The sequence below is a fragment of the Hylaeus volcanicus genome, unplaced genomic scaffold (genome assembly GCF_026283585.1).
Source record: "Hylaeus volcanicus isolate JK05 unplaced genomic scaffold, UHH_iyHylVolc1.0_haploid 12197, whole genome shotgun sequence".
Lineage (NCBI taxonomy): Eukaryota > Metazoa > Arthropoda > Insecta > Hymenoptera > Colletidae > Hylaeus > Hylaeus volcanicus.
In genome coordinates this window covers 692,446-717,496 of record NW_026533147.1, presented here as the reverse complement: position 1 = coordinate 717,496, position 25,051 = coordinate 692,446, and the positions used below count along the sequence as shown (strand labels likewise).

The following is a 25,051-nucleotide window of genomic DNA, read 5'->3' as shown; positions in this document are numbered from 1 at the left end:
TACAAGAGCTCTCTTTTGACAACAAAGGCAACATGTTGTTTGTATCCTCTAATTGTTCGATTTTTATAAAGTGCAAGTGGTTTACTTTTGCCTTTCAACAAAAAAAGTATTAGTCGCAATTTTCTAGTTAGTCGACGATTGCAAATATTTACTTTATTGAGTTTTTCATTCAAAAAAAATTAATTTTATAGTGCTTCTTGTAGAGGGCAATAAAACGACAACGACCGGGTCGATCCTAGCAGACATTTAATAAACGGGATTCTTAGGTAAAACTTAAAAAACAGGAGTCTCTTTTAAAATCAGCTCTAGTCATTCATCGGGAGTAAGTCTAGAAAAGGCTGAAATTTAATCTGGCTAATGCGTCGCGTAGACAGCAATCAAACGGTCCATTTCACTCTTTGTTTTCCCTTCGACAATAACCTGGGAACCTGTATGACGCGTTCTAACAAAATGCCTGCTGCTGTAACGATTTATTTGTGGCCCTGTGCTTCTTACATGAAATAAAAAACACACAGAAATTTTTTTTTTCTTTCATTCAACAAGGTGAGTTCCTTTTTAATATATCTTTTTCATGATATAAAGGGTGTCATTATGTGACAACCAGAGTACACCTTACTAAAACCATAAGAGTCGCATACCGTCTTAGACACTACGGTTAAGCTAGTAGGAAAATAGAAAGAATTGTTTTATTAATAAAAAAGTGTACCCTACTTGTGTTGGTTGTAAAATATTTTATAGAAAATCTGTATCGTTTCCTAATAAAGTGAACACTCTACTGAGATCAATAGTTGTTTACAAGTTAACATATATTTCAGTAGCTGAGTTCTCTTATTGTAGCTCATGTTATTCAATGTACTTTTGTTTTTTATTGTACTGGTTTCGATTCCAATCAATTTTTTTTAAATGTTTTTTTTTTTTTTTTCTAATTCTTGTAGAACATTTAACGAATAAAATCCTTTTGCTTTCTTAATGTCCAGCACATTTTCGTTGACAAAATGTTCCATTAGATGGTTCGTCATAATGGCAATCAGAAATTTCAAAAGAGTACTGAATCGTAAACACTTTACACTTGTTTTTGATAACATTTTTAAAACATGTGAAGCGTGACGCAAATGGGCAGTTTGTATAGAAATGCTTAGGCCACAATAATGTTTTTATAGAAAAATTAATAAACGTAAAGAAGGAAAATAAGACACAATTAATTGTATCGTTGTTCGAGTCCATTTAAATTGTAATATTAAGATCTATAATGAAATAGAATGCGTTTCATGAACAAGAATACATTTCAGTAGCTGCATTCAATTCCAAATACAAGGTGGTGACCAAAAACTTCTCTTTCATGTGAAGGCGCTATATTCTTTTATTAAAGCACAAAAAATTTATGTTACAAACATTCATAATGCCTGGACTCAATTTAAAAAAACTAGTGAAATAAGTGGAGAAAAAAAAAAGCTTGTTAAATCTGTGAGCGTTAGTATAAATTTCTTGTTGTGCATTTGTTAAATTGATTTTATCAGTGCGCGAGTTTGATACGAGGGATACCAAAAAACATGCACTTTGATGGAAAAAATGTAGAATTCTAGGCGAAAACATGTGCTCATGCAGTTGTACGTTGATCAGAATTCAACATACGCTCAACGTTTGAATTCTAAAAAAAAAATGCTCGCCTTTAACGTATAAGACAAATCAGTAAGATTTTTTTTCAAATACCCGTGTCTACCGGGTATATTCAAGTTGTATAAGGACGTGATTTCGTTTTATCATTTTTTAAAAGATTACTAAAATGAATATATTAGCACGTTGTTTAAACCAATTATTTTGTTGATAAAAAAAAACCAATTGCTTACTGGGGTACTTCCGCATAACAATATCATACTATAAAACGATAAAAAAGCATTGCATGTAAAATGATAAGTCATTATTTAGCAGCAAAAGAAAATGAAACAATAATGTATCAGTAAACGAATTCATACAATGACGAAAAATTCACGATTCTATGATAGGCATTAATACCTTCGAGTAGAATAAAAACTGTATTAACTATTGAAAACTCTTAAAGTTCCTAGGGTATCTCAAATGGACGTTTCTTTTTGAACATCATCAACGCATCTTGTAATATTTTTATATTGGTCTGTAAATTTACCACTTGTAAATGCAGTAAAACTTTCAATCGAAATCATCGCTTTTCTAAACATATTCAATCATTGAATCCGACTCATTATGCCAGTATCAAAAAGTTAATGCTATTTTGACACAGAAACATCCAACACTGACAAGAAAGTTGACATTCCAATTTTAAATTACGTTCAATCACAGTGAAATTTTTTTTAGTACTGCATTACTCACCTAATTTCACCCTCATTGAATTATAAAGAAAAAAAAAACCAACTAGTTTTACACTATTAGGTAACACATTTGAAGAATATTTTTCATTTTTTTTTTCTCAGTGACGTCTTTAAACATTATTCCGAACTCCAATGTGTAATAATAACAATGAAAATAGTAATAACTTTAATAAAACATTTGAGCCATTAAATAGCTCAACGCTTGAACCAACAGAATGTATTTATTCCTGGGCTCATCTTGATGCTTTTTCACCCAAATATGACAACTCTCGTGCCGATCGTGCCTCATATAATTTAGATGATTTCTCTAATAATTCTTGTGGATTAGATCACTTTAATTCTATTTTTCAATCCGATTCAAAACCCGAAACCATTTACAATGAGACTTTTTTAAATGATCATGATTCACTTGATGAAAAGCCATTTAATAAAAATCAATCCTCGAAAAAATTATATAATAATAAAACTACCATTTCAACTGATTTTTTATCACCAAAATATATCACGTCACCCCGCTGGTCTTCTGAAACAGCTCTTTCCATTCATTCATTGAAATTCTCTGTACCTTTAACAAAATCATTAGATGACTTTCATTACGCTTCGTATCCTACTCCCTCATCTGTCTTTAAACTCAATCGTCTTTCAGATGTCACTACAAAAAGCATTGAAGCTTCTCATCAATGGAATCCAGGTAAAACTTATTTTTTTCTTCCAAGAAAATCAAATGAAAAACAAAAAGTGTTTTTTGAAAAAAAACAAAATCTTGATCTTTTTATTTTGTAGTGTCTGACGGTTTTTCAGAAAAGTTTAATCATCCAACATCCTTATCATTGGTAATCATTCATAGAACTCTTCTATTTTTTTCTATTTCGGCTCCATCCCAACATTCAAAGACGTGTTTCCTTCTTTTTCTTCTAGTACCATACATCTGTTACAATTGACAGTTTCAAAGAAAAAAAACTGTGTTTCACCCTCTCAGTATTCCGCCATCATACTTTACGCACCTCAAGTGTCGTCTATTTTTTATAGATTTTGTTTTTTTCATTTTTTTTTTTTTATTCAAATTATGATTTCTTGTATTCAATCTTTTTTTTTTTAACAGAATGATTCCGATTTCACAGCTTTGTGTCATGATACATTAGCCTTCAAAAATAGTAAGATATTCGTATGTTCTTATATGACATAATTTCTACTATAGATGATATAGAAAGTAGTAGCACGTTATGCTGCAACTCGACCCCTCATCTTAGTGATATTTCCAAAAGCGACTTTACAATGGATGTTATCTCAACACCAAACATTTTATCAAATACGCATAAGTTTCTCGACGTTCATGATAACCGAAAAGACAAGGATACTTTAATCAACAAGGTTTTTTCACAAAACCAGAACAATTTACCATCAATATTTTGTAATGCTACCTCAAATAAATTGTCAGAATCTTTCTTGTCTGATTGCTTTAAAAATTTACAAAAAAAAAAAATGGAAAAAACAACAACTAAGGATCAATGGATCCCCATGCAAGAAACTCTTGTTTGCCCAACTGAACAAGTTAAAAACGCAACTATTATATTTCACGTAGCTGATGCTAGACGCCATAATATCACTCAAGCATCTCTTCAAAAAAATCAATTTTTAGAGCGTGAAACTCACGTTCGACCTACGAATGACTCATCAACCTCACCTATTTTAGCGTATGGTTTTTTTTATAATAAAAATTTTTTTTTGCTTAAAATAATAAATTTTTATGTGTCAATTATTTCACTTTAGATCATCCTCTATTGGAATTCATCCTCATAGCTGTAAGCCTTGTGCATTTTTTTGGACAAAGGGATGTGTTAATGGTAATACTTGCCAGTTTTGCCATGCGCAACATAATCCTAAGAAAAAAAAGTCTATTGAGGTACTGAGCAACTGAACACAGTGGTGCATATGATTTGTGTTGCGTGTAAAAAATAGATCAATGTGTATGCGTTCGAGTATTGTAGGATCAAAAAAATTTATTAATTATAGCACGTCCTGACGGTCGTATTGAATATTTACGCTGCAATGTTAATGAAGCTCTTTCTCGGTGTTAGTTTTATATCAAGCCTCAGTATCATCAATTTAAAATATTTCTGTATCTGGATAATACTTCAATAGTGATTGGTTTAAGTATTTTTTTCTTTTTAAATGAATCCCTTTATTCTTTTTTAAAAGATGGTTCTTTATCAATGTTTATCGCTTTGCTTAATTTATTTTTTTTCTTTTCAATTATTTTCTTGTTTCACTATTTTGTAATTTTCTGCAGCTTTTCTCTTGCCGTTTGTTAGTCGTCGAGCAAGAAAAAGCGATACGCCGCAGCTTTTTCTCATTGACAAAACTTAAAATAAATTAATGTATTTAATTTGATTCGTGATTTCAATAGAAATTAAGAATGAAACTCAACTCTTTCCATCTTTGCTACTAGAAACTACTATAAACCAATAAAGAAAAGAATGATCAAAAAACATACACGCACGCACATTGCAATTAAAAGAGCACATTTACAATGTATCCGAATTCCTTTATAGAATCAACTACATGTATCTTTTCTACCACGCTCTTTCTAGTCATTAATCATTTTCCTTCTTATTTACCATCAATCCAGTAATTATAAAGTCACCGTTTTGAGCAACATAAACAGTAGAGAAGAATAATAGTCTTGTAGAAATTTAAAATCAAAGACATTTTCCTTTTATTGTTTTCGCTAGTTGCGTGAAGGAAAAAAGCAAGCGGAATTTCTGTTGCATGAACACCAGGTGAGCGGATTACCGTGACTGTTTTTTTGGAAGCAATTACATCTTTTTCAATTTACAACAATGCAACAACATGAATCTTGTCCTCCTAAAGAAAGCGATCAAGCTTCAGTACCACTCAAAGGTTCGGGAAAAGAGTGTGATCAATTATTAAATCAAGACATTCAGTGTATTCCATTAAATGACGTTCCGTCCAAAACTCATAATGAAAACCTTTTAAAAAAAAAAAAGAAAAAAAAGAAAAAAAAAAACATCAAACTGAATGATCTGCCTGAGCAAGATAATTCAATGTTTCGATGTTTGAATAATTGGCCAAGCGTGAAAGACTCGTGTCAAACAGATCCGCCAACAATACCAATTATTAACATGTTTCCAGATAAAATATTTCCTCTAGGTGAAATTCAACAATATGTAGGGTCCAATGTTTATCGAACAACTGATGAAGAAAAGCGTCACGTTGATAAACTTTTTGAAGAAGATTACCAAGATATTCGTTGTGCCGCTGAATGCCATAGACAAGTATGTGTTTTTTTACGTTGTTAAAGCGATATAATGTTTCGGTCATTTAAAAAATAGGTACGAAAGTATGCTCAGTCCTATTGTCGGCCAGGTATGAGTATGATTGATATTTGTCAACGACTTGAAGCCAAAACGAAAGAACTTATTTTGGCTTCTGGTTTACAATGTGGATATGGATTCCCTACTGGATGTTCCATCAATCATGTTGCAGCTCATTATACACCAAATTATGGCGATATGACCATTTTAAATGTATTCTGAATCGATTTTCTTAAATAATTGCCTTTTTCATTTCTTATTTTTTTATTTTTAGTACGAAGATGTTGTGAAATTAGATTTCGGTGTTCATGTTCGAGGTCGAATTATTGATTCCGCTTTTACTATAGCTTTCGATCCAAAATATGATAATCTTGTTCAAGTTGGTTGAATTCAGTTTACGTTGCATTTTTTTCAAAATACTATCCTTTTAAAATATTGTATATTAACTCTTTGACCATCATTTCATAATGCTATTTAATGTAGGCAACAAAAGATGCAACGAACGCAGGAATACGGGAAGCTGGAATTGACGTTAAAATATCTGAAGTTAGCGCTATCATTCAAGAAACAATTGAAAGTTACGAAATTGAATTGAATGGAAAGTTCATTCCTATAAAACCAGTTGCGAATCTTAACGGACACTCCATTTTGCCATATCAGGTATACTTCACAGCGTGGGTGGCTTTTTTTTTCTTTATATGAATTCTTGGAACAGATTCATGGAGGAAAATCTGTTCCAATAGTTAGAACAACTTTATCCGACATTATGGAGGAAAACGAAGTGTATGCTATTGAGACTTTTGCATCAACAGGACTTGGGTAACATTTTTGATACATAGGATAGATTCTTCGTGAAAGAAAAAAATATTGGTTTCGTTAGAAATATCTTTTATCCTTTTTTCTAGACGTGTCATAGAATCAGGGGAGTGCAGTCATTATATGAAAGACTACGAAAAGGGTTTCGTTTCTCTTCGTTTAAAAAATAGCAAATCGCTTCTTCATGCTATAGAACAAAACTTTGGTACCCTAGCTTTCTGCAGGTAACTCTAACACTATTTTAAACGATAAACCTTTTGTGTAAAATTTAAAAAAATTGTAGACGATGGCTTGATGATATTGGTCAAACACGTCATTTAATAGCTTTGAAAAATTTGGTTGAATCTGAAGTAATAGTACCGTATCCACCTCTTGTTGACTGCAAAAATAGTTATGTTTCACAAATGGAACATACAATTCTCCTTCGTCCGACTTGTAAAGAGGTTGTTTCAAGAGGATGCGATTATTAAAATCATTATTTACAATTTTACTATTTTGTAGTATTAAAACACTACATGAAGAAGTGAAACTTCATTTTTTCACATTCTTAGTGTTTTTGACTACATCTATGACTACTTTTGGTACTAGCATACACTGTTCTCTACTATTATGTAACCATCATTACACTTGCTTTCTATAAAATACAACACAACATGTAAATTTTAATCAATTGAATGAGAAAAATTCATAAAATATGACTTTATACTTTTAAATTAAGGTCGAATGCTACCAAAGGGGCAATCATCAGCGACCAGGAAAAGATACTTCTGAGTGAAGACCTAAAAAAACCAAACCTCTCTTGCAAATGGAGTCTAATCATTACCTGGAATAAGTATAGCAATGTACTGAGATTGAATCCTATTGATAAATCACTTCATCAACAACAAAAGCTTTTGTCTCTATTCACTGTTCGTCTTGTAACATAGACTATAAACAAGAACTATGAGGTTTGAAAAACATGACTTACGTTGTTGTGGTTAACTGATACCTAAGTTACACCAGCAGCTTCATCTTGCTGTTCAGATTAAACTATTATAAAAAATCAATTTATTAGAAAACGAAAGTCAATAAACAAAAAACATTAAATTTAACTTATTTACATTCCGAAATTTTTTTTTTTAAAAAAAGGAAAAAGTTCTACAAAATCTAAATTCTGTCTGTTATAACTAAATAACAAAACTTAATAATGGGAACAATAAATTAAGTTGTAGTAAACTATATTGAACTTAAATAATATTATGTAATAGTTCCTTATTTCGACCTAAACAACTTGGTATATACTTTTTAATCACAGGTTAACTTTATTTGCATTGAAATAACGCCTTCTTCAAGTTTATTTACATAAAATTAAATAAACATAGTAAAACTTCAACAAGAAAAATCATTGTAAAAATTACGCTAAATTGAAAAATCATTTATGCTTTTATTTTGGACGGGAGTTCAAAAATGAGATAGAATAATTATTAACAAAGGTAGTTTAACAAACATATATCATGAAAATTTGGTATTATGATACATTTATTTTATGCTATCTCATTTTTTCTTGTTAGTTTTAAAACAAATGTCACTAGAGTCCAAGCTTTCACACATCGATATGGTACACCTTTCCATCAAGATGCTTCATTTTTACCAAAATTTTTTCCGCATGTCCCTGCTGACCATATTTATAATAACGTTCAGATTTCTCTTCCTTATCATAAGAAGTTATATGAAGTGGTTAATAACGATACGTCACATATTACGAAACCTTTATATTTAAAAGCTAAAGAAAATAAAGATTTACAGAAAAACACCACAGACATCGCAAATTATTTTACAGAAAAAACACACACAACGTTTCCAAACAATGCTAAGAATTTTCATCCAAATTTACATTTTTCCAATGATAAACCAGTGTTAAATGAATTTTCAAACCCCGTGGATATGTTTCTGTTGAAATTGAATCAAAAACGCTTATTTAGCCAAGGTGAAAACACGGTCAACAAGACAAAATTTAAAGGGATAATAAAGCACTCAAACGGTCGCCGTGAAAAGAGAGCTAAGACTTCAGTCACCAGTGTGACCAAACGCGACAAATTGTTTGACATCCCTCTGAGTAAAACCACAAAATATTCAAACCATAACCGTAGTATTTCTAAACATAAAAACTACACGCGCAATGTTCCTTCATATCAAAGTCACACGCTCAACTCGACTACACATTCAAATACGCTAAGAACGGAAGCTATACATCAAAATTACCCACAGAACACAAGTCATAAACAAAACAACATGAACCATGCAGCAAATAATGATACTTTTAACCATCATGGTATTACTGAATACCGCTCGGGAAGTGGGCATGGATTTACAACTATGCAGTATAACAACAACAGTACCTCTAATGTACGAAAACCAGTACCCCATGCGTATACGCCTTCCAATAATTTCTATAAAAACAATACGTTAGCTAATTCATTTAAAGTAGGCAATGATAGTTGGCGAATGAATGACTTGCACCATATTTTGTCAAATTGTGCATTAAAAAATGGAAGTTTGAGTATGCATCCATGTTTACGAAATAATAGAAGTGATAACACAAAAACTTTATTAAACGACGAGCTGGAAATTTTTCTACTTCGTTCAGAACAAAAACGAAAAAAATTTTCACCAACAGAGAGAGTCAAAAAAAGCGTCGAATGGCTAAAATTGTGGATTAACTCACAGAAAGAGCCCATTTATTTTGAAAGAAGTTTACTGAAAAAATTGGAAAGCAGAGGAATCGAATTAAGAAAGCAAGTGCGTCTAACACCTGCTCACCGCGCAGCATTAACGACGGATATACAACAAGCTGGTAAACTTCTATTAACAATGTCTCGACGTCAAAACAAGAAACGAGTGCTTAAAACTGGAACAATAGCAGCATTACTTTATCTAGCAAACCTGAACTCTCAAGGATATACAGTGGATATGACATGTAAGATCTTTGCAATTAAGAAAGTTTGCAACACCTTATACATTTTTGTTTTTATTAAATTTAGTTGAATCTGTTTCTTTTAAACAAAGGGATTTTTGGCGACGGATATATCATGAGAATATTCGAAAAGTTCTTTTTGGTTAGATGAACAAACCATGACTGATACATGAAATTTTACAACTTTTTTATTAAGCGTTGACTTCTTTTTTGTCAGAAACGCTATTGGAATTAATAGAGGAACTCACAGTTCCTAGAACAGAAAATTTCCCATCAGAGTTTTCAAAGATCTCAATGATTTCTAAAATGCGCTTATTAAGAAGCCTTGCTCCAAGCTTATGTCGACTCCGCCGGTCTACTTTTGACCCGATTACAGGAGAATGCATCATGGTGCAAGGTATAAATGATAATGTTTACGTGCTTTGTGAGCGTTAATTCGTTTACTAACATTTAGATCAAGCACAATGTTCGATTATTCTACCTGCATCACCCTTTTACGATAATCATGGACTTGAAGACACAAATTTCTTTTCTTTGCAATGAAGGTTTTACCATTCCTTATTTACGCATCACACACGTTTCATATGTTATATTCATTGAAAACAAAATACTTTTATTAAATTTTCCTTCAATTTTTTTTTTAAATCCACACGGATTTTAATTTTATTTCAAGCTGTAGTAGATTTAAATGATTGTTTTCACACCCTACAAATTTGTGTAAGGTTGGATGGTCTAGATAAGGAAAAAAAAACATTTAATATTGATGGTTTCCAATATGTTTTTAGTAACGCGTTGTATTCAGTTTTACTGAACATAAAGTAAATTAAAAAAAAAGAAACCGATACTTTTTTGAGGTATTCATATAGACTGATTAAGCGTCCAAAGTTTTCCTTTTACGATGAAATGTTGTGTTTTATAGCAAAAATTAATAATAATAATAATAATAATATTATTATTATTATTATTATTATATTGTATTTTTTGCTTCTTAATACACAAAGCAGTCATTCTAACCGATTATTAAAATATATTTTTTGCTTTTTTTTTGCTCTGTCAGTTTTGTGTACTTTGTTGAAAGACAGACTGTAAAAATGATTTAGCGTTAAACGCGGAATCAAAAGATGTGGGTATTTCATCTTCGTATGATTCTTTTGCTTTTTGCATTACCTTTTCAGCGGAAATCAATTTCCCATCCGAAGAAATTAGGGGCACTTTGGTACTAGTAACAGTTTTCACTTTTGGCAATTGGGGAGTGAAAACCGCTGCGTTATTCTCAGCGTATTTATTAAACAAACTCCAATCGACAAACGTATTACTTGAGGTTGTTATATATTGCTTTAAATAGTCGGGAGACAAACCTAATTGCTGTGCGGTTTCAGGGCGAAGTTCCTCATATCCACGCGCCTGTACCAATTTTTCAACCGTATTTGGGACCGTGTTACCTTTTCCACATATACCGCTGGATGGAACATCAGAGTTTTCTGTCATTGCTTGATAAAGCCGATCCAATGAATTTCGGAATGCCTGCACATAAAAGATTGATGAAGAAGAAAGAAATTGGTTTAAAAAATTTCATAGTTATCATAGCTACATATAAAACCCTCATTAACATAAATTCAGCGTTTACTCTATTTTATTGAATAAACGCGTACCGTTGAAGATGGAGAGGATGTCGTGGACTCACGAACGAGTTCACGTAAAAGCATCAACTCTGATAAAGCTAACGGGTTTGTTTTGTTGTTTTGTAACAATGTCTTTATGTTAAGGAAAACTTTACAGAGTCCACGTTCAGCGTTTTCTAAAATTGCTAGATTAACTAAAAGTTTCTGAAAGTCATTTAAAGACACATTTTTTAAAATCTTTACGGCATCGTAAATTGTGTTTAAATCTGACGAAACAAGTATTAGTTATTTATTTGGGAATCATTAACCTACGTTTATGTTCTTCTTGTACTTCCGTTGGCTCTGCATTTTCGTTAAGTATCCTTTTGCGGTTCATTGGAGAGTAGGTTTTTATTGTGAAAAGCTTTTCCATTTTTTCTTCAGTGAAACCCGACGAGAATTCCACTTGCGATAAAACATCACCCAGTAGATTTCTAAGATTAGTTTCTGAAATAAAAAATATGCATGAAGGAAATAATTCATTAATATACACTTACGCGTCGCTAATCCCGGTAAATGTTTGTGAAGTAAACAATCTAGCCACTCCTGCGGAGTTTCATCCATTTGAGGTACAAATGGTGACAGTATTACAGGTAAATTGCTTTTCATTGATTTGTTTTGGAACAAAAAAACTTCCTAGGATTAAGTGTTGTTGCTCATAGGACCATGCTGTAGGTGTTCGAAATCGAGTTTTTGTGGAAACCACTCCATAAAACACCCCAACGTGCATAAGTCACCACTTAGACTTACAATTGACTATTTTAATATCACAAGAATGTCCTTATAGTAAAATAATCAAAAAAAGGTTACATTTTTTACATTTAAAAGATACCTTTTTTAATATAGGAGTTCAAAAAGTTAGGCAACACTTTAAGTATTTGCCTTATCATATTAAAAGCATTTCAGTCTTTTCATGATTGGATTCCAGCATAGGTTACTGTTGATGTCACAGATGTTATTCAATCAAGTTCCTCGTAATCGTAGTCTATTTTAAAAAATAGTTTCACTCCGTTGTAGGAGTAATTACATTTGTATTAGAAGGGTTATTTCCATGTGGAATATCAAATAAAACTTAATTCTGTCTCATGTCCTCTTTGATTACGTCATTGTAACAACAAGATGTTACTACGTGTAAAATTTAAAATTATTGGAAAAGTTCAAAAAGTCTATTTTAGAAAATTTGCAAAACAACAAGCTGTAATCCATGGAGTAGTAGGCTGGATTCGAAATAATGCGGAGGATGGTTCTGTACAAGGAGTTGTTGAGGGATCTCAGAAATCTATAAAAGAAATGTGTTATTGGCTTTCAAAGGTTTGTTTTAACTTTTTTTAAGGATCTTCTAGTATAACATTATATCAGTTATACGTTTTAATACATTCTAAACATATATAGATTTTTGTTTTTTTATAAAATGTTTTTTTTTTTAGGTAGGTTCCCGTGAATCTCAAATTAATGAATTTAAAGAAAATACAACCATTATTGAAACATTATCATTTACTTCTTTTGAAATCCGTTAAATCAAATACCGTTAGATGCGATGGTTGTAGAATTTTTAGGAAGTACTTTTTTTTACCACAAAATTATAGTGATGAATTATTGCAACCTATGTCTTTAAAATACATTTAAAGCTAGTGAAAATTATGGACAATTATTACTTGAAATCTCAATTTTTTTATAAACTTAAGAAACTGTCAAGTATTGAGTCTAACTTGTTAAAATAACGTATACTATAACCAAAGCAAACACGTGAGTTCTCTTATTGAAATGAAGAATATATCTTTTTTTAAAATGATTCAACTTTCATAGTTTTCCTAGTCTCTGATTTTCAATTCTAACAAATGAAAACTTGTTAAATACTTTATTGCTTTAAACAATGTTGGTAACAAGTACACTGAAAATATGAAATGAAACCTTCTTAAAAAAAACATTAATGCTAACAAAACCACAATACACTGGTTGTTAATTTTTCTTCCTTATGTTATTTGCAAAAAAAGACCAGACAATAGTAAAATTTATATCGAAAATATTTACTTTAAAATCGCAAAGGGGTAGAGGCAAAAATGACACTAACACCTTTTGTTTCTTCGGCCATTTTAAAGGATGCATAAACTAGCTACAAGAAGTACTTACGTTTCTATTAAAAAAATTTGCTAGTATGATCATACTGCCTATGTTTTAATTGCGTCGTTAGTTTTTTTTTTGTGACAGAGATTAGACTAGTACGTATACTTCAGATTTATGCATCAGTATAACCAAAAAGAACACAATTTTAACAACTTTTGTTTAAGAAAAATTTTTAATTTGAGTGAAAAAAATTAAACACTAAACTACGTGAATTACTGTAATATGCAACTAACAAAACAATCAGCTGAAGGCAATTGTTTTACTCTCGTTGGAGATTAAATGCTATTGACAGAAATTTTGACATTACTTCAAAATAGCGCACGGTGTTACGGTTTTAGTGTAGAAGTCTATCAAGTTTTATAAACGTTCAATACATGGATAAAGTTCATAACATTTTTTAAACTAAGTGGTGCAACTGTGTATTGGATTATAAACGAGAACAGTAGATTATCGCGATTTTAAAAAAAGCTTCATTTACTGTTTTTAAAGTCAAGGGAAATTTCTCCATTATATGTCTTACCTCAACGTTTGGAAACTGCTCAGTGGCAGATTCAAACAAAATCGTATTTATGAGTGATGTAGGTAGGGTTGAATTTTCCCAATTAATTTCGTGTTCATTTCGCACATACGCTATAAAAACCAATTTTAGAAGTCAACGAAGTATGACATCAACCTACAACTCTTTCGAATTAGTCTACAAGGCAGGTAAATTTTTAAAAAGATGTTATTTAATTTTTCTACAAATATATTAGCCAATGTTTTTAGAAAGTAGTGTTTGAGCGCTTACATCACATAAGAAAAAATGTAAATTATGTTGAAGTATATGTAATAATCAAACGATGTCAATTTAAACGCTTCACAATTTAAGCATTTCTATGCGATTTGCGCTAAGCATCACAACCTGTTGTGAAGAAAAAAATAAATGAGAACGCAGCTTGGTTGTGCCTAAAGGACTTATCGGTAAAAGCTAGTTTCAATATATTGTTTAATTGATTCTAGACAATTGACTACGGCCTAATTCCATGCAGATTTTGTATAATTTTAAATCTTTGAGTAAAAACTTACCGTTTAACATTCGCTTGGTTAACGGTGTCCAAATCTTTTTGTGTTGGATAAGAAAAAAGTAAATCTTTTAAACTATCACTAAAACGTTCTATTTATTAAATTTTTTTCAACTTTACCAAAAATCACAATTTCGCTTCCGTTTAACATATGTAATGTTTTTTGAACAAATAATTTGAGAAAACGTTTTTATATACATTTATAAATGGACCATCATCAATTAAATACACAAAACTAGGTATCTAAAAATTAAATCTTATGTTTCGATCAAACATCGTTTGAAAATTTTGAAGTTTCTGAGAAATGATTCACTTGATGTAAATCACTGCCTTCACATACGAATACCAGCATCTCTCACATTTTTTATTCTTAACTAGTTCCAAATGTAGCTTGCATACATACACCTTTATTTATTTGGAATTATCTGATCCCAACTTACTACTTTTTTTTAAATGTTTATTAAGGTTAAGACATGAAGTACCCATACATAACCTTCACAAAACCTTCGCTTTTTAAACTTATGCAATTGACATGAATGTTTTAAGAATTTCTTAATTTTTTTGAGAGAAAAACAAAGTGAAACGAAAATTACAAAGTAAAAAAGAATATATCGTTAGCGTAAGAATTTATTATTTGAAATAATGATGAATTTTTTTTCTAAATTTATAAAATATAACGTTAATTGTGTTTTAAAAAACATAAAAACACAGCGAAATGTTTAATTTAAAAAAATTTATTATTACAAAAAATTCGTTTTATTCAACTATCATTATTAGCAAATCGACAATGTACGTGAACAAAATGTTAAGGCTTTTTTTAAACTCGCCATGGAGTTGTCATTAACAAGATATACAATAGTGATTCAAAGATTAGGGTACATAGTGTTTTTGACGACAAAATTGATGGTCTAGTTACGTTGTGGAAAAGGTTATAATAATTCTGTATCGCTTGTTATTGATTTTTTTATATTGCCATCATTTACCAAAGATGTTTATAAAAGGTTTTACAATTAAAAAGAATACTTTCTAAAAATTTTTTTAATTAAATTGCTAAAAAAAACATCATGAATAGGTAAAATTCTTTTTTGATAAGGGTGTTTGTTATAATTAAAAGAGGACGTAACTTTTAGTGAACTGTGTTTATTTAATTAAGTATAATACCAATGAAAATTTCATCATATAAGAAAATAGAAGCTGCAATACTACTATAATTACTTGAAGATAACCCAGTTTTTTGTCAATGTAATTGTAAAAAAAAGTGAAATATGTGTGGCTCCACAAAAGTAGTGTTTATTACTTTTTACAAAATGTTTGGTGTTAAAACTAGTTTTTGAGTTAATTTTTCGTGAATGTATGTTGAAATATCAACGTTATTTTTAAACATAATTCTTTTACTTGAATTATTTGTTATAAAAATATTTATTACAACAACTTTTATTGGACCTGAAAAAAATTGAATAAAGACGCTAAAAACATTTAACATCTTCTGCACATGTCACTTGTGTGTAAAATGCGGCTTCGAGCGATAGGTGCATAGACATCCTATATTTTTTTTCAAGTAGCTCTAATTCAGCGCGTCTCATTTAACGGCGTCGCAAAATAAATGGTATTGAGGATTGCGATTTTATGTTGTTATTTTTTTTTGGACTCAACTAGTTTTGTATTTTCTCAATGAAACATTAAGGTGTACAATAAATAAAAATTTCGGACGGTGTTTTCACTCCAATTTAATATGATTGTTTTGCAAAAATAAGTCATTCAGAATAAGTCTTTTTTCAAATTTTTCGATGTCTCTAGTTTCATTTTTTGAGTAGTTTTTTTTTGATACTGTTAGAAACGCACAAAATTTTGTATTATTCTATCTTGACTCATATTATTCCATTTTAAGTTTTTTCACTAGAATAGGTTTATTTTTTGTTTTAATTTTTTATAGGTAAAAATAATAGTTACCCCAATTTTTCTCTAGTAAATTAGTCGGTAAAAATGTCTCTAGTTGCTCAACAATGTATTCCGCAACCCTCCGCTAAACAACAGCAAAAAATTCATCTACCTCATTTAGCTCACGATCCATATTTACAAGAGTGTGTTCAACGTTCAGCTCAACCATTTCTGCATTCCAGCTCCATTTCAAAAAAACATTCTCCAAGCATATCTTGTTCACCACAAGTATCAGTCCCCAATGTAGCTAACTCATTTACTCACCAACCTTCCTTTCTTCTGCCTTCACTCAGTAGCGTTCATCAATTAAATAATTCATATACCAATATGTGTCCTAACGTGAATACAAATGTTTTACCGCCACCGCGTAGTTATTACGTAGTATCTTGGGTTCCTCGTGCCTTACCTGAAGTGGTACAATTAATTAAAGATATACCAAGTGAAGAAGAAAGATGTTTAATCAATGAGCATTTTGAATTAGGGATGCTAGTTATGCGAAGATGTGGTGTTCAAAATCCAGAGGAAATCAAATGTCTTCTTGACGGTTTTCGTGAAGGAACCACACGGCTCAGTTTGAAAGATCAAAGTTCTAAAATAACTACTACTACCGAATCTCGTAACCATCATGACAATCAACATCATTCAGAAGAAACAACAGGATACTCGTCTTCTGTATGTTGTACTCCAACTGTAGAACGTCGACGACTTTTAATTTTCTTCAATGATCATCGAGCGAGTCGACCGTGGGTTCTTTGCCCCGCCAAACACTGCATAAAATCTGCGAGAACGACTGGGAAGGTTAAGGGGAGAGTTAAAATACTACAGTACGACCAAAGATCCAGTAGTGTTCGAATTCCAAAGCTTTTTATGGATTGTTTATCTGATTTCCTTACACGTGATCATTATGTCTTCGCTACATTTTGCCCTCAACAAAAATATACAGATCACGAGTTGCATTGGTTTGGTGTTTCTGATCGATGCAATGGTGCAGGTAACGAATATGGGGGCGATGCTGTTTTTCAGGAATTATTAGAAGAGCATGATACTAAAGGAAGTCATCGTATTTGGCCTTTTGAAGATTATATCATTTTTTCTAATTCACAGGCTAAAATTCTTGCTGTTTTCAAAAAAAAGGTAACTACCAAGCTTTTCTTTCTTTCTTGCTTTCTTTCTTTCGCTTTGTTGTTTTATTCGTCTTTCAGTTTTTTTCAATATATTCGTTTTTTTACCTTCCGTTTATATCCTAAAAATTTCTATAGCTCTTTTTGTCTTCGGCTTTTACATTGTCATCTTTAATAGTCATTATTATGCTAAATAGTTTCATTTTTATTGAAAACATTTACTCGTTAATATAGTGACTGAGTACACTGGAATCTATAAATTATTTGTATGTTCCAGCAACCTTTATTAACGTTGTATCGAAACAAATGGTTGAGTGGAAAAGAGACTTTGGCGAAAAATTCAGTGAATTCTTCTTTGGGTTTAAACTCGTATATGCGACCCGTCTCGCCGAATGATGTCACGGAGCTCCATACAACGCTTATGGGTAGGCAGCCACACATATAAAGTTGTAATTCACAAAGTTTGTAAACATAAAAATAGTCGTTATATATAATAATGGAGTTAACCTCCATACTAACATTTTATCAGCAAAGCTTATTTAAAATGTTCTGTTTAGATAATAAAATCCCCAATGGTATGTCCGATTCATTAAGAAATCATTCTGTTCCTTGCCATTCCATGATACAAAAAAATAATAAAGACATGTCACATTCTTATCAAGATACTTTAAATAATTCCAATCTTTGTATATCTCATCCCCTTGTCAAAGATAACAGCATGTGTCTCAAAAGGTCACCAAATCAGACTTCGGACAGTGGATTAGGAAATCAACGCGGAAACAGTAAAAACCAATTGACAAGTCGTTTAAATGAGAATCTGGGAAGTTGCAGAAATCACTCGGCGGATAATATCCTGACGAAAGAGGAATTTTTACAATCAGAAGCACTTTCGATGAATCAGCGAGACTATAAAAAAGTAAAATTACAAATAGACGATAACAGCGAAAACTTGTCGTCAACTTCTTCTCGTAATTCCTCATTTTCGTCTCACCGAGATGCGTCAAATGATAATAAAAAAAGTAGGAAGAGAAGAAGGAGACATCAATGTAAAACAAAAATGTCAAACAACAAGAATCAGACATTTCCGTTTAAGTACGAGAGTGTGAATAACGTTCAAAATTGTGATTCCTCAGTAGAACATAGTTGTCAACAATCTTCTCGTCATGAACGGTCAATTTGCCAATCAATGCAGTTAAAACCGAATTTTCGTTACACAATCCCAAGAGTGTCTAAATGCGTCTCTCAAAACGAAACAGCAAATTTTCTTCCTTATTCCAATGCGAATTGCAGTCGATACTCTGGTAATGAAACGTCGAAACTAATTACTGATACAATGTCTCAATTTTATACCGAAAAAAGTATTTCCGACCAAAATAATCCACTGGAATCGGGTTCAGACCATATTACAATGCATGGGCAAGATCATTTGCTACACATGGAACAAATGTCATCGCTATCGAATGCTAATAATATGATGAATGTAGGGCATAATTTAACAAATGGTTCTCGGTGTAATAATTTGGGATTTCAAGTAACATCGGACGAAAATATAAACCATACAGTTTCTTATAATCATACTGGCAGTTCTTTGCCTTCACCAATCAGTCCTATAACAACATGTGATATAGTGGAGCAAGCAGAGAAAGCTGAGGCGGTTCTTATCAAAGTCATGACAAGTGTTTTGGCACACTTAGAACCTTTAGAAGAGTCGGAAAACATTGATTTAAATTTGGTTTATCAAAATGTTGCGTGCACTACAACGTCAGATTTACAATCTATTCTACAACGAAGTAGTAGAGTTGCTAATTTTTCACCTATGAGTAAATTCAATACTTCCACTTCTTTGTCTTCAAGTATGAATGGTAAAAAGAAAAAAACTCTACGAAGTTCTCAATTTAAAAAATGCTTGATAGAGGATGATTTTAAAACTGACCAAAAATTTAATAAGATGCCTAATGACATGGCATCGTTCACAGACTACCCGTCTCACATTGGTACAAAAAATGATTTTCAACAAGACAGTTCAAATGAAGGCCATAGTCTTGGGTATCACAAAAAAACCCATTCGGATATTTCTGATTTGACTGGATACCAAGAAGATGATGAAAGGAAAGGAAGTGAGAAACTATTAGTAAAGCAAGGGTTCTCTTATGTGAATGAAGAGAGGTCACAAAAAAGTTGTAGCGCTACAAAAAAGGATCAGAATAATGGTGAATCAATTGATTGCGTTCATCCCTCAACGGACACATCGTCTATTATGTCGGTTACCACAACAAGTTCATCCATGACAAGTGGCACTGAAACCGTTGTAGATGAAAATTGCTCTACGACATGGTTTCCAACAGCATTATCAGAAGAGTTCTTAGGAAAATCTAATCTTGATAAAAGTGTCATGGGCTACAAACCAGAATCGAAACAGTGTAGAACAAAAAGCGATATAACAATAAACGGAAGTTACGACAAAGAAGCAAAACATCGCAGGTAAAAGAAGAGTATTAAACTTAATTTTTTTTGTAATACGGTAGTGTTATACTTCACAAAAACTTATAGCTAACTAAGGTTCATATATGACGTGGTGAATCAAAACGCTGAGTTATCAGCTTATAACTTGACACTTTAATTTATATTGGATTTCTCGCTTAAAATCATTCAAAACATGTTCTCTTTATAGAAAAATGATGGGTTTACCGTGTGAGGTTAATGCTGTCTTATATCATGATCTAGTTCGTCAATTCTTATCACGGGTAGCATACGGTCTGGATCATCCTCCACTACCACAAAAACGTATTCCGGACACTGTTAAAAGAGTTGTTACAAAGTACGGGTTCATGCGTATCAAATTATATTAAATTTCGGTTGCACAGAATTGTTACTGATACAATACGTGAAATTAATTTGGCGTTACTGTCGTCATCACTGAAGTGTTATAGCGAAACTCAAATACCAACATACCTTACGAGCAACAACTCTTTACATTCAGGCATTGACCAAAACAATTTTTCACAATTCCCCAATCACTCTGATAATGGCACACACTCTCCTTTGTTACATTCACCTAATGTCAGTTCTTCACTTCGAGAAAGCCCTTCTGTTAGCACACAACCGCTTCCAAATTGTTGGACTGCTTCATCCCATGATATCAACATGTCGTCAACCCTTAACTCAACATCTGGTTTTTCCTCCCAATTAGACTTTCAACCGAATTCGGGCAAGTTTTTAAAAAGAAAATTGTACATTTTGTATCATTTACGTGCAGATGTTACTAAAAACTTAAATGTCGGTGTACCAATTTATAATTCCAACACTTATGACAACATAGGGTCGAATCTTCGTCTATGTAGCAACTCAACAACTCAACGTCAGCATATTTTGCGTACCATGTTAAAATTTAGTTTAATTTTTTGTCTTTGTGTAGATCTGAATTTTCCATGCTATTTAAATGGAGAAATGCTTATGCCACCTTTAATGCCAACGTTTTACATGCCATCCACCAAAAATCTTTTATTAGATGGATCTGGAACAGAAACATTCGACTGCATGGGTTCAACTCAGTTATCGACAAATGCGGACTCCAGCTTACCTATGTGTTCGAAACCTCATTACAATGGTGTGTTTGGAGGTTCACAATGTTAGTCTTAAAGTGTTACTTGTATTAAACGAAAAGGTTTTTTTGTATACCATTATGTGATTGTTTTCTTGACCAGAATAATTATTTTTTATTGTTGTTTCTTTGAATTTCTTTAGCAGAAGAAGTAAATAATTTTTCCCAAATGAGGAACAACTGTACTGTTTATTCCAAAACTGTGAATAATCACAATTTCTTTCTTGGAGCCTCAAGTACTAGCTCTAGTCATAGTCATTTTGGTGCAGAGGATGGAATGGAACAGATACCACTAGGAACACGGGAATCGGTATTGCAACATAAATATCTTGACGCAGGTATAAGAGATCCAAGTCTTTTTTTTTCAGAAAAAATGGACCCAGAATTAATGGATAAGCATATGTTATCGTCGACAGCATCCACAACATCCTCATTTTTATTAGATTCATACCCTGAAATTTCCAGCCCATTATTGTTTGGAGAATATATTAATCGTGCTACTGGCGGAAACTCAAATTCTGATATATCTAAAACCAACATGTCACCTGCTTGCGATTATCTTGAGTGTATGACACATGACAACTCGTGTCATACATTTGAAAGTCAGGTAGAAAATGGGGCTGTTAGTTCTTCTGATTTGAAGGGTCATGTTAATGGAGGAGCTAATGAAAACATTCATAATTTCAACGGTTTCCAATCTTGCGACGAGCCACAAAATGAAAAAAGTACAATTGGTATGGCATACAAAGAGAATGACATACATCAAAACAAATCTGAAACCCTTGTTAATCAAACATGTTTCAAGGAAGGTTCAACCGATTCTGAGGAACCGCATTCAAATAAGTTTCCAAGTATGTTTCATCCTCAAACTAAAATGTTCCTGGTACAATGTCAAAAAACTAGTGATCATCCAATTCATACCCGTGACGAGACAATGTTTTGTTGTCCCAAACCGTCATTACAAAATGCTTTTGAGAATGCAGCTGAAAAATCTCATGTAACATTTCATGATGATGTTTTGCAAACTGAATGCATGAAAAGAGACCTTTCAGATAATCACGTATCGATATGTCAGGAAAAAAAAAGTCAATTTCTTTTTCAGCAACCAAACTTTTATTCAATCCATTCAACCAGAGATGATTGTACTGGTAGTGAAAAGTGTAACGCGTTGTCAGAAAACCAACAAAACGATGCACAAGTTCTGTTTCAAAACGAATCAAATAATTTATCTAGTAAGATTTTTTTTGTCATGTATTATTGTAATTCAAAAAAATTGTTCTCTAGAAACTGACAGTCAGTGACGAACCATTTAAATCTTGTTCCAAAAAAAGTTTATGATTAAATTTGTCAGAAAGACTATACAATTATGAATAAGAGCATTTATCCACTATTTCACTTCAAATAATCGATTTGCGTACAAATAAAGAGAAAAAGTTTTTTTTTGTTGCTGGTTTCCGTTAAAACCAAAAAATTACAGATTCTCTTTAGCAGTAGTTTGTTGCAGTAGTTCTGAAGAGTCTGTGGTATATCAATATTATGGCTACCTTAGTTTTGAACTATGTTTCATTTGAAAAATTAGTACTCTGTTTTCTTTTTAACCTAAATCCTTTACGAACAGAAATTTTGAAGCAAAAATTATGGATTTCCGCATTAGTACCGACCTATACTACCATGTTGTCATTTGAAAAATATCTTTTTGAAAGATAATATTCCAAACCCTTCAAGCCGGTATTTTTGTTGGATTGCTACACCGCCGAAGTTCACATACCAACTATTACTTCTCTAATAAAAACTATGGGCGTTTTGCGCGATGGAAATGAAATTCCCATATATTCTGATCTGTTACCTATATGCATACGAGAAATTAATGCAGATAATGCTTGTAATGTAGAAATGTTGAGGTTTGAGTTCAAAAAAAAACGTTTCTACTGGTGTCTTTTTCCCCAAAATATCATATACTCTCCTGTACTTTGTTATGGAAAGTATTATTTTCGATGTTTTTTGACAGTTTCCAAATCTTGGAAGTAAATAGTTGTCAAGTCTACAATAAAAATCAATAATTTTTTAAACTTCATCTATAACTATAATCATCAGTCTATGAGGATAGTATGGGCGATTATAATTCGTATTTTCGCTGATTCGTCAAACAATGATACACTTATAGAACGACTTTTGTCGTCGTAATTAAATACAATAATGTTTTTGCAATTTTACCGTAACGTTTATTTTTTTCTGCTATTTTTATACGCCTGTAGATTAGCAGAGTATGCATAACGCTTCAGAATTTATTAAAATGTAGTTATTCTTACCGATTCCAATTAATAATTTTTTAATAATATATTCCTTTTATTCAGTCTGGATTTTTAAAAAGTTTTTCTTTTTAAAAATGATTTCAAGCAATCAACCGCATAGATTTTTTACAAACACATAAAAAAAAAGATTCTAAGTCTTTTTTACGTTCTTCTTTTTACGCAGCTTCCGTATTCATCAAAATTCCAAACCCCAGGTCACTTGAGTTTAACAAAATGGCATCCTGTTTTTTTATGCTACATTCATCGTGTGTCCAGAGTATTTTTATGTTAATTGATTTTTTTCGTATGTTTTTCTTCTCTGTTATTTGTTAAAAATATTTTGTGGAAATTGAAACAAAATAAACAACACAGCCTTTTTCATATTTGGATTCAATTTAAATCGTGACACTTGATTTTTTTAAAAAGTGCAATATCTTTACAAGTAGTGTTTATTCACAATAAAAAGACTCTTGTTTTCATTTTAACCGTATAATTTTCAACTAAGTATTTTGTTTAGAAGAAAAAAAAAAGTGTAGAATTGGGTAACAAATCAAGAATTTCGTAAGATTTCATATCAACCGCTTCATAACGCTAGGATAAAAGGACTATTTTTCACTTTGCTGCCATGTGAGTTCAAGTAGAAAAACAATACGATTTGGTAAAATATAATGTTTACGTCTCACGTTTTGTATTATGTCAAATGAGAATGTCAACACAGGAGACTGAGCAATCTTTCGTATATAAACAGAGACAATCAGAACACGACGTTGGTTATTTAAAGCAACTTCAACGTCATTAGACGAAATGAATATATTACTATGTTTTTTTTTGACTAATCGAAAATAACACAAGGTTTTTAGTCGAGCTTTCATTCAAAGTTTTGTATAAGACATAAAGCACATACGCTTTCATAGTACAAGGGTCACCAAAGTCAGCTTGCAGATCTCAAAATTAAGTGTCAGTCAAATGTCATGAATTTACAATTAGAATGATATAGTAAAAATTATTTTTCATATGACGTAGTATCAAAAGATCACAATTTCATTTGTTAACCTTGGAATTAAAAGTTCTCTTAAGAGTGTCTTTTACAAAAACAGCATTATGGACCACTCTTTGTTTCAGGTAAAAGATAAGAAGATTCCATTCTATAGCGTATTCGAATGTTGGAGATATGTCTCTAATTTAAAACGATTGATGTGATGCGGAAAATTTCAAAATAAGAATGAGAATCATGAAATTTTAAATTGAGTCATTTTCTCTTCATATAAGACAATCTTGGTAAGCTAGCAGTGCTTTATGGAAGTATGTAAACCACAAGAAAAATCATCTAATATTATAAGCACTGACAGTACCTATTCAACAGGGCATTATTCTAATAGTAGGTAGTAATAAAAAACAAGATACGTTGACATGTTTTCTAAGTAAAGTTGTTAAGGAAAAATATTACCGAACCTTACATTTACGACACGCCGAATTTTCTAGGTTCTTTAGCTTGTGTTAAATCTTTTCAGTGTGTTTTAAGCATTGCCATTACATGATTGAAAAAAAAAACGGTGTTTGATAAGACGCTCATAATATATCTCTTCAAATGTTTTTCCTATGATTTTTTTTTTTCGCGATATTTCCATAATTTTTCCATTAACATGAATAATAAATGACCTTGTTAAAATATAAAAACGCTTTCTCTTCCATTCCATTTTAAAGTAGTCCTTTCAAACGCCTCAGAGATCGCATCCCAGCTTATTCTTTTGAACAATACGAAACTTTTTTTGCGCACAAACAATACGTATCGTGGTGCCCACGAC

General features: G+C 31.7%; 4 protein-coding genes and 2 long non-coding RNA genes across 14 annotated transcripts; 4 read left to right on the top strand and 2 right to left on the bottom strand.

The window, feature by feature from the left end:
- Window positions 1-597: 597 nt before the first annotated feature.
- LOC128882912 (uncharacterized) lies at window positions 598-6,989 on the top strand. 2 transcript variants are annotated; one of them, XM_054134758.1, is made up of 15 exons: window positions 598-663; window positions 936-1,464; window positions 1,518-3,036; window positions 3,129-3,178; window positions 3,448-3,499; window positions 3,544-4,039; window positions 4,116-4,147; window positions 4,204-4,248; window positions 4,305-5,641; window positions 5,699-5,893; window positions 5,955-6,059; window positions 6,164-6,340; window positions 6,396-6,499; window positions 6,586-6,720; window positions 6,780-6,989. In XM_054134758.1, the coding sequence occupies exons 9-15, from the start codon at window positions 5,186-5,188 to the stop codon at window positions 6,964-6,966; spliced, it is 1,359 nt and encodes a 452-aa protein (XP_053990733.1). In that variant the 5' UTR covers window positions 598-663; window positions 936-1,464; window positions 1,518-3,036; window positions 3,129-3,178; window positions 3,448-3,499; window positions 3,544-4,039; window positions 4,116-4,147; window positions 4,204-4,248; window positions 4,305-5,185; the 3' UTR covers window positions 6,967-6,989. The 2 variants fall into 2 exon arrangements, with proteins under 2 accessions (XP_053990733.1, XP_053990732.1); XM_054134757.1 differs by lacking the exons at window positions 598-663; window positions 5,699-5,893; window positions 5,955-6,059; ... (2 more) ...; window positions 6,586-6,720; window positions 6,780-6,989 and having other exon boundaries at window positions 955-1,464; window positions 4,116-4,248; window positions 4,334-5,166.
- Window positions 6,990-7,283: 294 nt separating this feature from the next.
- Window positions 7,284-8,751, bottom strand: LOC128882917 (uncharacterized). The gene is made up of 4 exons (XR_008458611.1): window positions 8,648-8,751; window positions 7,778-8,587; window positions 7,485-7,525; window positions 7,284-7,423 (listed from the first exon to the last, which is right to left on the bottom strand). It is a non-coding gene; the product is annotated as an uncharacterized LOC128882917 (long non-coding RNA).
- On the top strand, window positions 8,006-10,044 carry LOC128882910 (GATA zinc finger domain-containing protein 14-like). 2 transcript variants are annotated; one of them, XM_054134753.1, is made up of 4 exons: window positions 8,006-9,452; window positions 9,517-9,591; window positions 9,667-9,846; window positions 9,904-10,044. In XM_054134753.1, exons 1-4 carry the CDS (start codon window positions 8,006-8,008, stop codon window positions 9,990-9,992), a joined length of 1,791 nt encoding a protein of 596 aa, XP_053990728.1. In that variant the 3' UTR covers window positions 9,993-10,044. The 2 variants fall into 2 exon arrangements, with proteins under 2 accessions (XP_053990728.1, XP_053990727.1); XM_054134752.1 differs by having other exon boundaries at window positions 9,646-9,846.
- LOC128882913 (uncharacterized) lies at window positions 9,943-11,765 on the bottom strand. Of its 2 annotated transcripts, XM_054134760.1 has the most exons (5): window positions 11,608-11,765; window positions 11,384-11,557; window positions 11,102-11,337; window positions 10,907-10,973; window positions 9,943-10,853 (listed from the first exon to the last, which is right to left on the bottom strand). In XM_054134760.1, the coding sequence occupies exons 1-5, from the start codon at window positions 11,717-11,719 to the stop codon at window positions 10,840-10,842; spliced, it is 603 nt and encodes a 200-aa protein (XP_053990735.1). In that variant the 5' UTR covers window positions 11,720-11,765; the 3' UTR covers window positions 9,943-10,839. The 2 variants fall into 2 exon arrangements, with proteins under 2 accessions (XP_053990735.1, XP_053990734.1); XM_054134759.1 differs by having other exon boundaries at window positions 9,956-10,973.
- LOC128882918 (uncharacterized) lies at window positions 11,567-12,423 on the top strand. 3 transcript variants are annotated; one of them, XR_008458614.1, is made up of 4 exons: window positions 11,568-11,703; window positions 11,773-11,842; window positions 11,898-12,241; window positions 12,286-12,423. It is a non-coding gene; the product is annotated as an uncharacterized LOC128882918 (long non-coding RNA). The 3 variants fall into 3 exon arrangements; XR_008458612.1 differs by having other exon boundaries at window positions 11,567-11,703; window positions 11,786-12,241; XR_008458613.1 differs by having other exon boundaries at window positions 11,773-12,241.
- A 3,366-nt stretch (window positions 12,424-15,789) lies between these two features.
- LOC128883083 (uncharacterized) lies at window positions 15,790-23,636 on the top strand. Of its 4 annotated transcripts, XM_054135077.1 has the most exons (10): window positions 15,790-17,367; window positions 17,632-17,779; window positions 17,912-17,929; window positions 18,017-19,835; window positions 20,026-20,172; window positions 20,219-20,562; window positions 20,611-20,712; window positions 20,770-20,982; window positions 21,099-22,187; window positions 22,240-23,636. In XM_054135077.1, exons 1-10 carry the CDS (start codon window positions 16,279-16,281, stop codon window positions 22,254-22,256), a joined length of 4,986 nt encoding a protein of 1,661 aa, XP_053991052.1. In that variant the 5' UTR covers window positions 15,790-16,278; the 3' UTR covers window positions 22,257-23,636. The 4 variants fall into 4 exon arrangements, with proteins under 4 accessions (XP_053991052.1, XP_053991051.1, XP_053991050.1 ...); XM_054135076.1 differs by having other exon boundaries at window positions 17,912-19,835; window positions 20,770-20,961; window positions 21,102-22,187; XM_054135075.1 differs by having other exon boundaries at window positions 17,912-19,835; window positions 20,770-20,961.
- The last annotated feature ends 1,415 nt before the right edge of the window (window positions 23,637-25,051 follow it).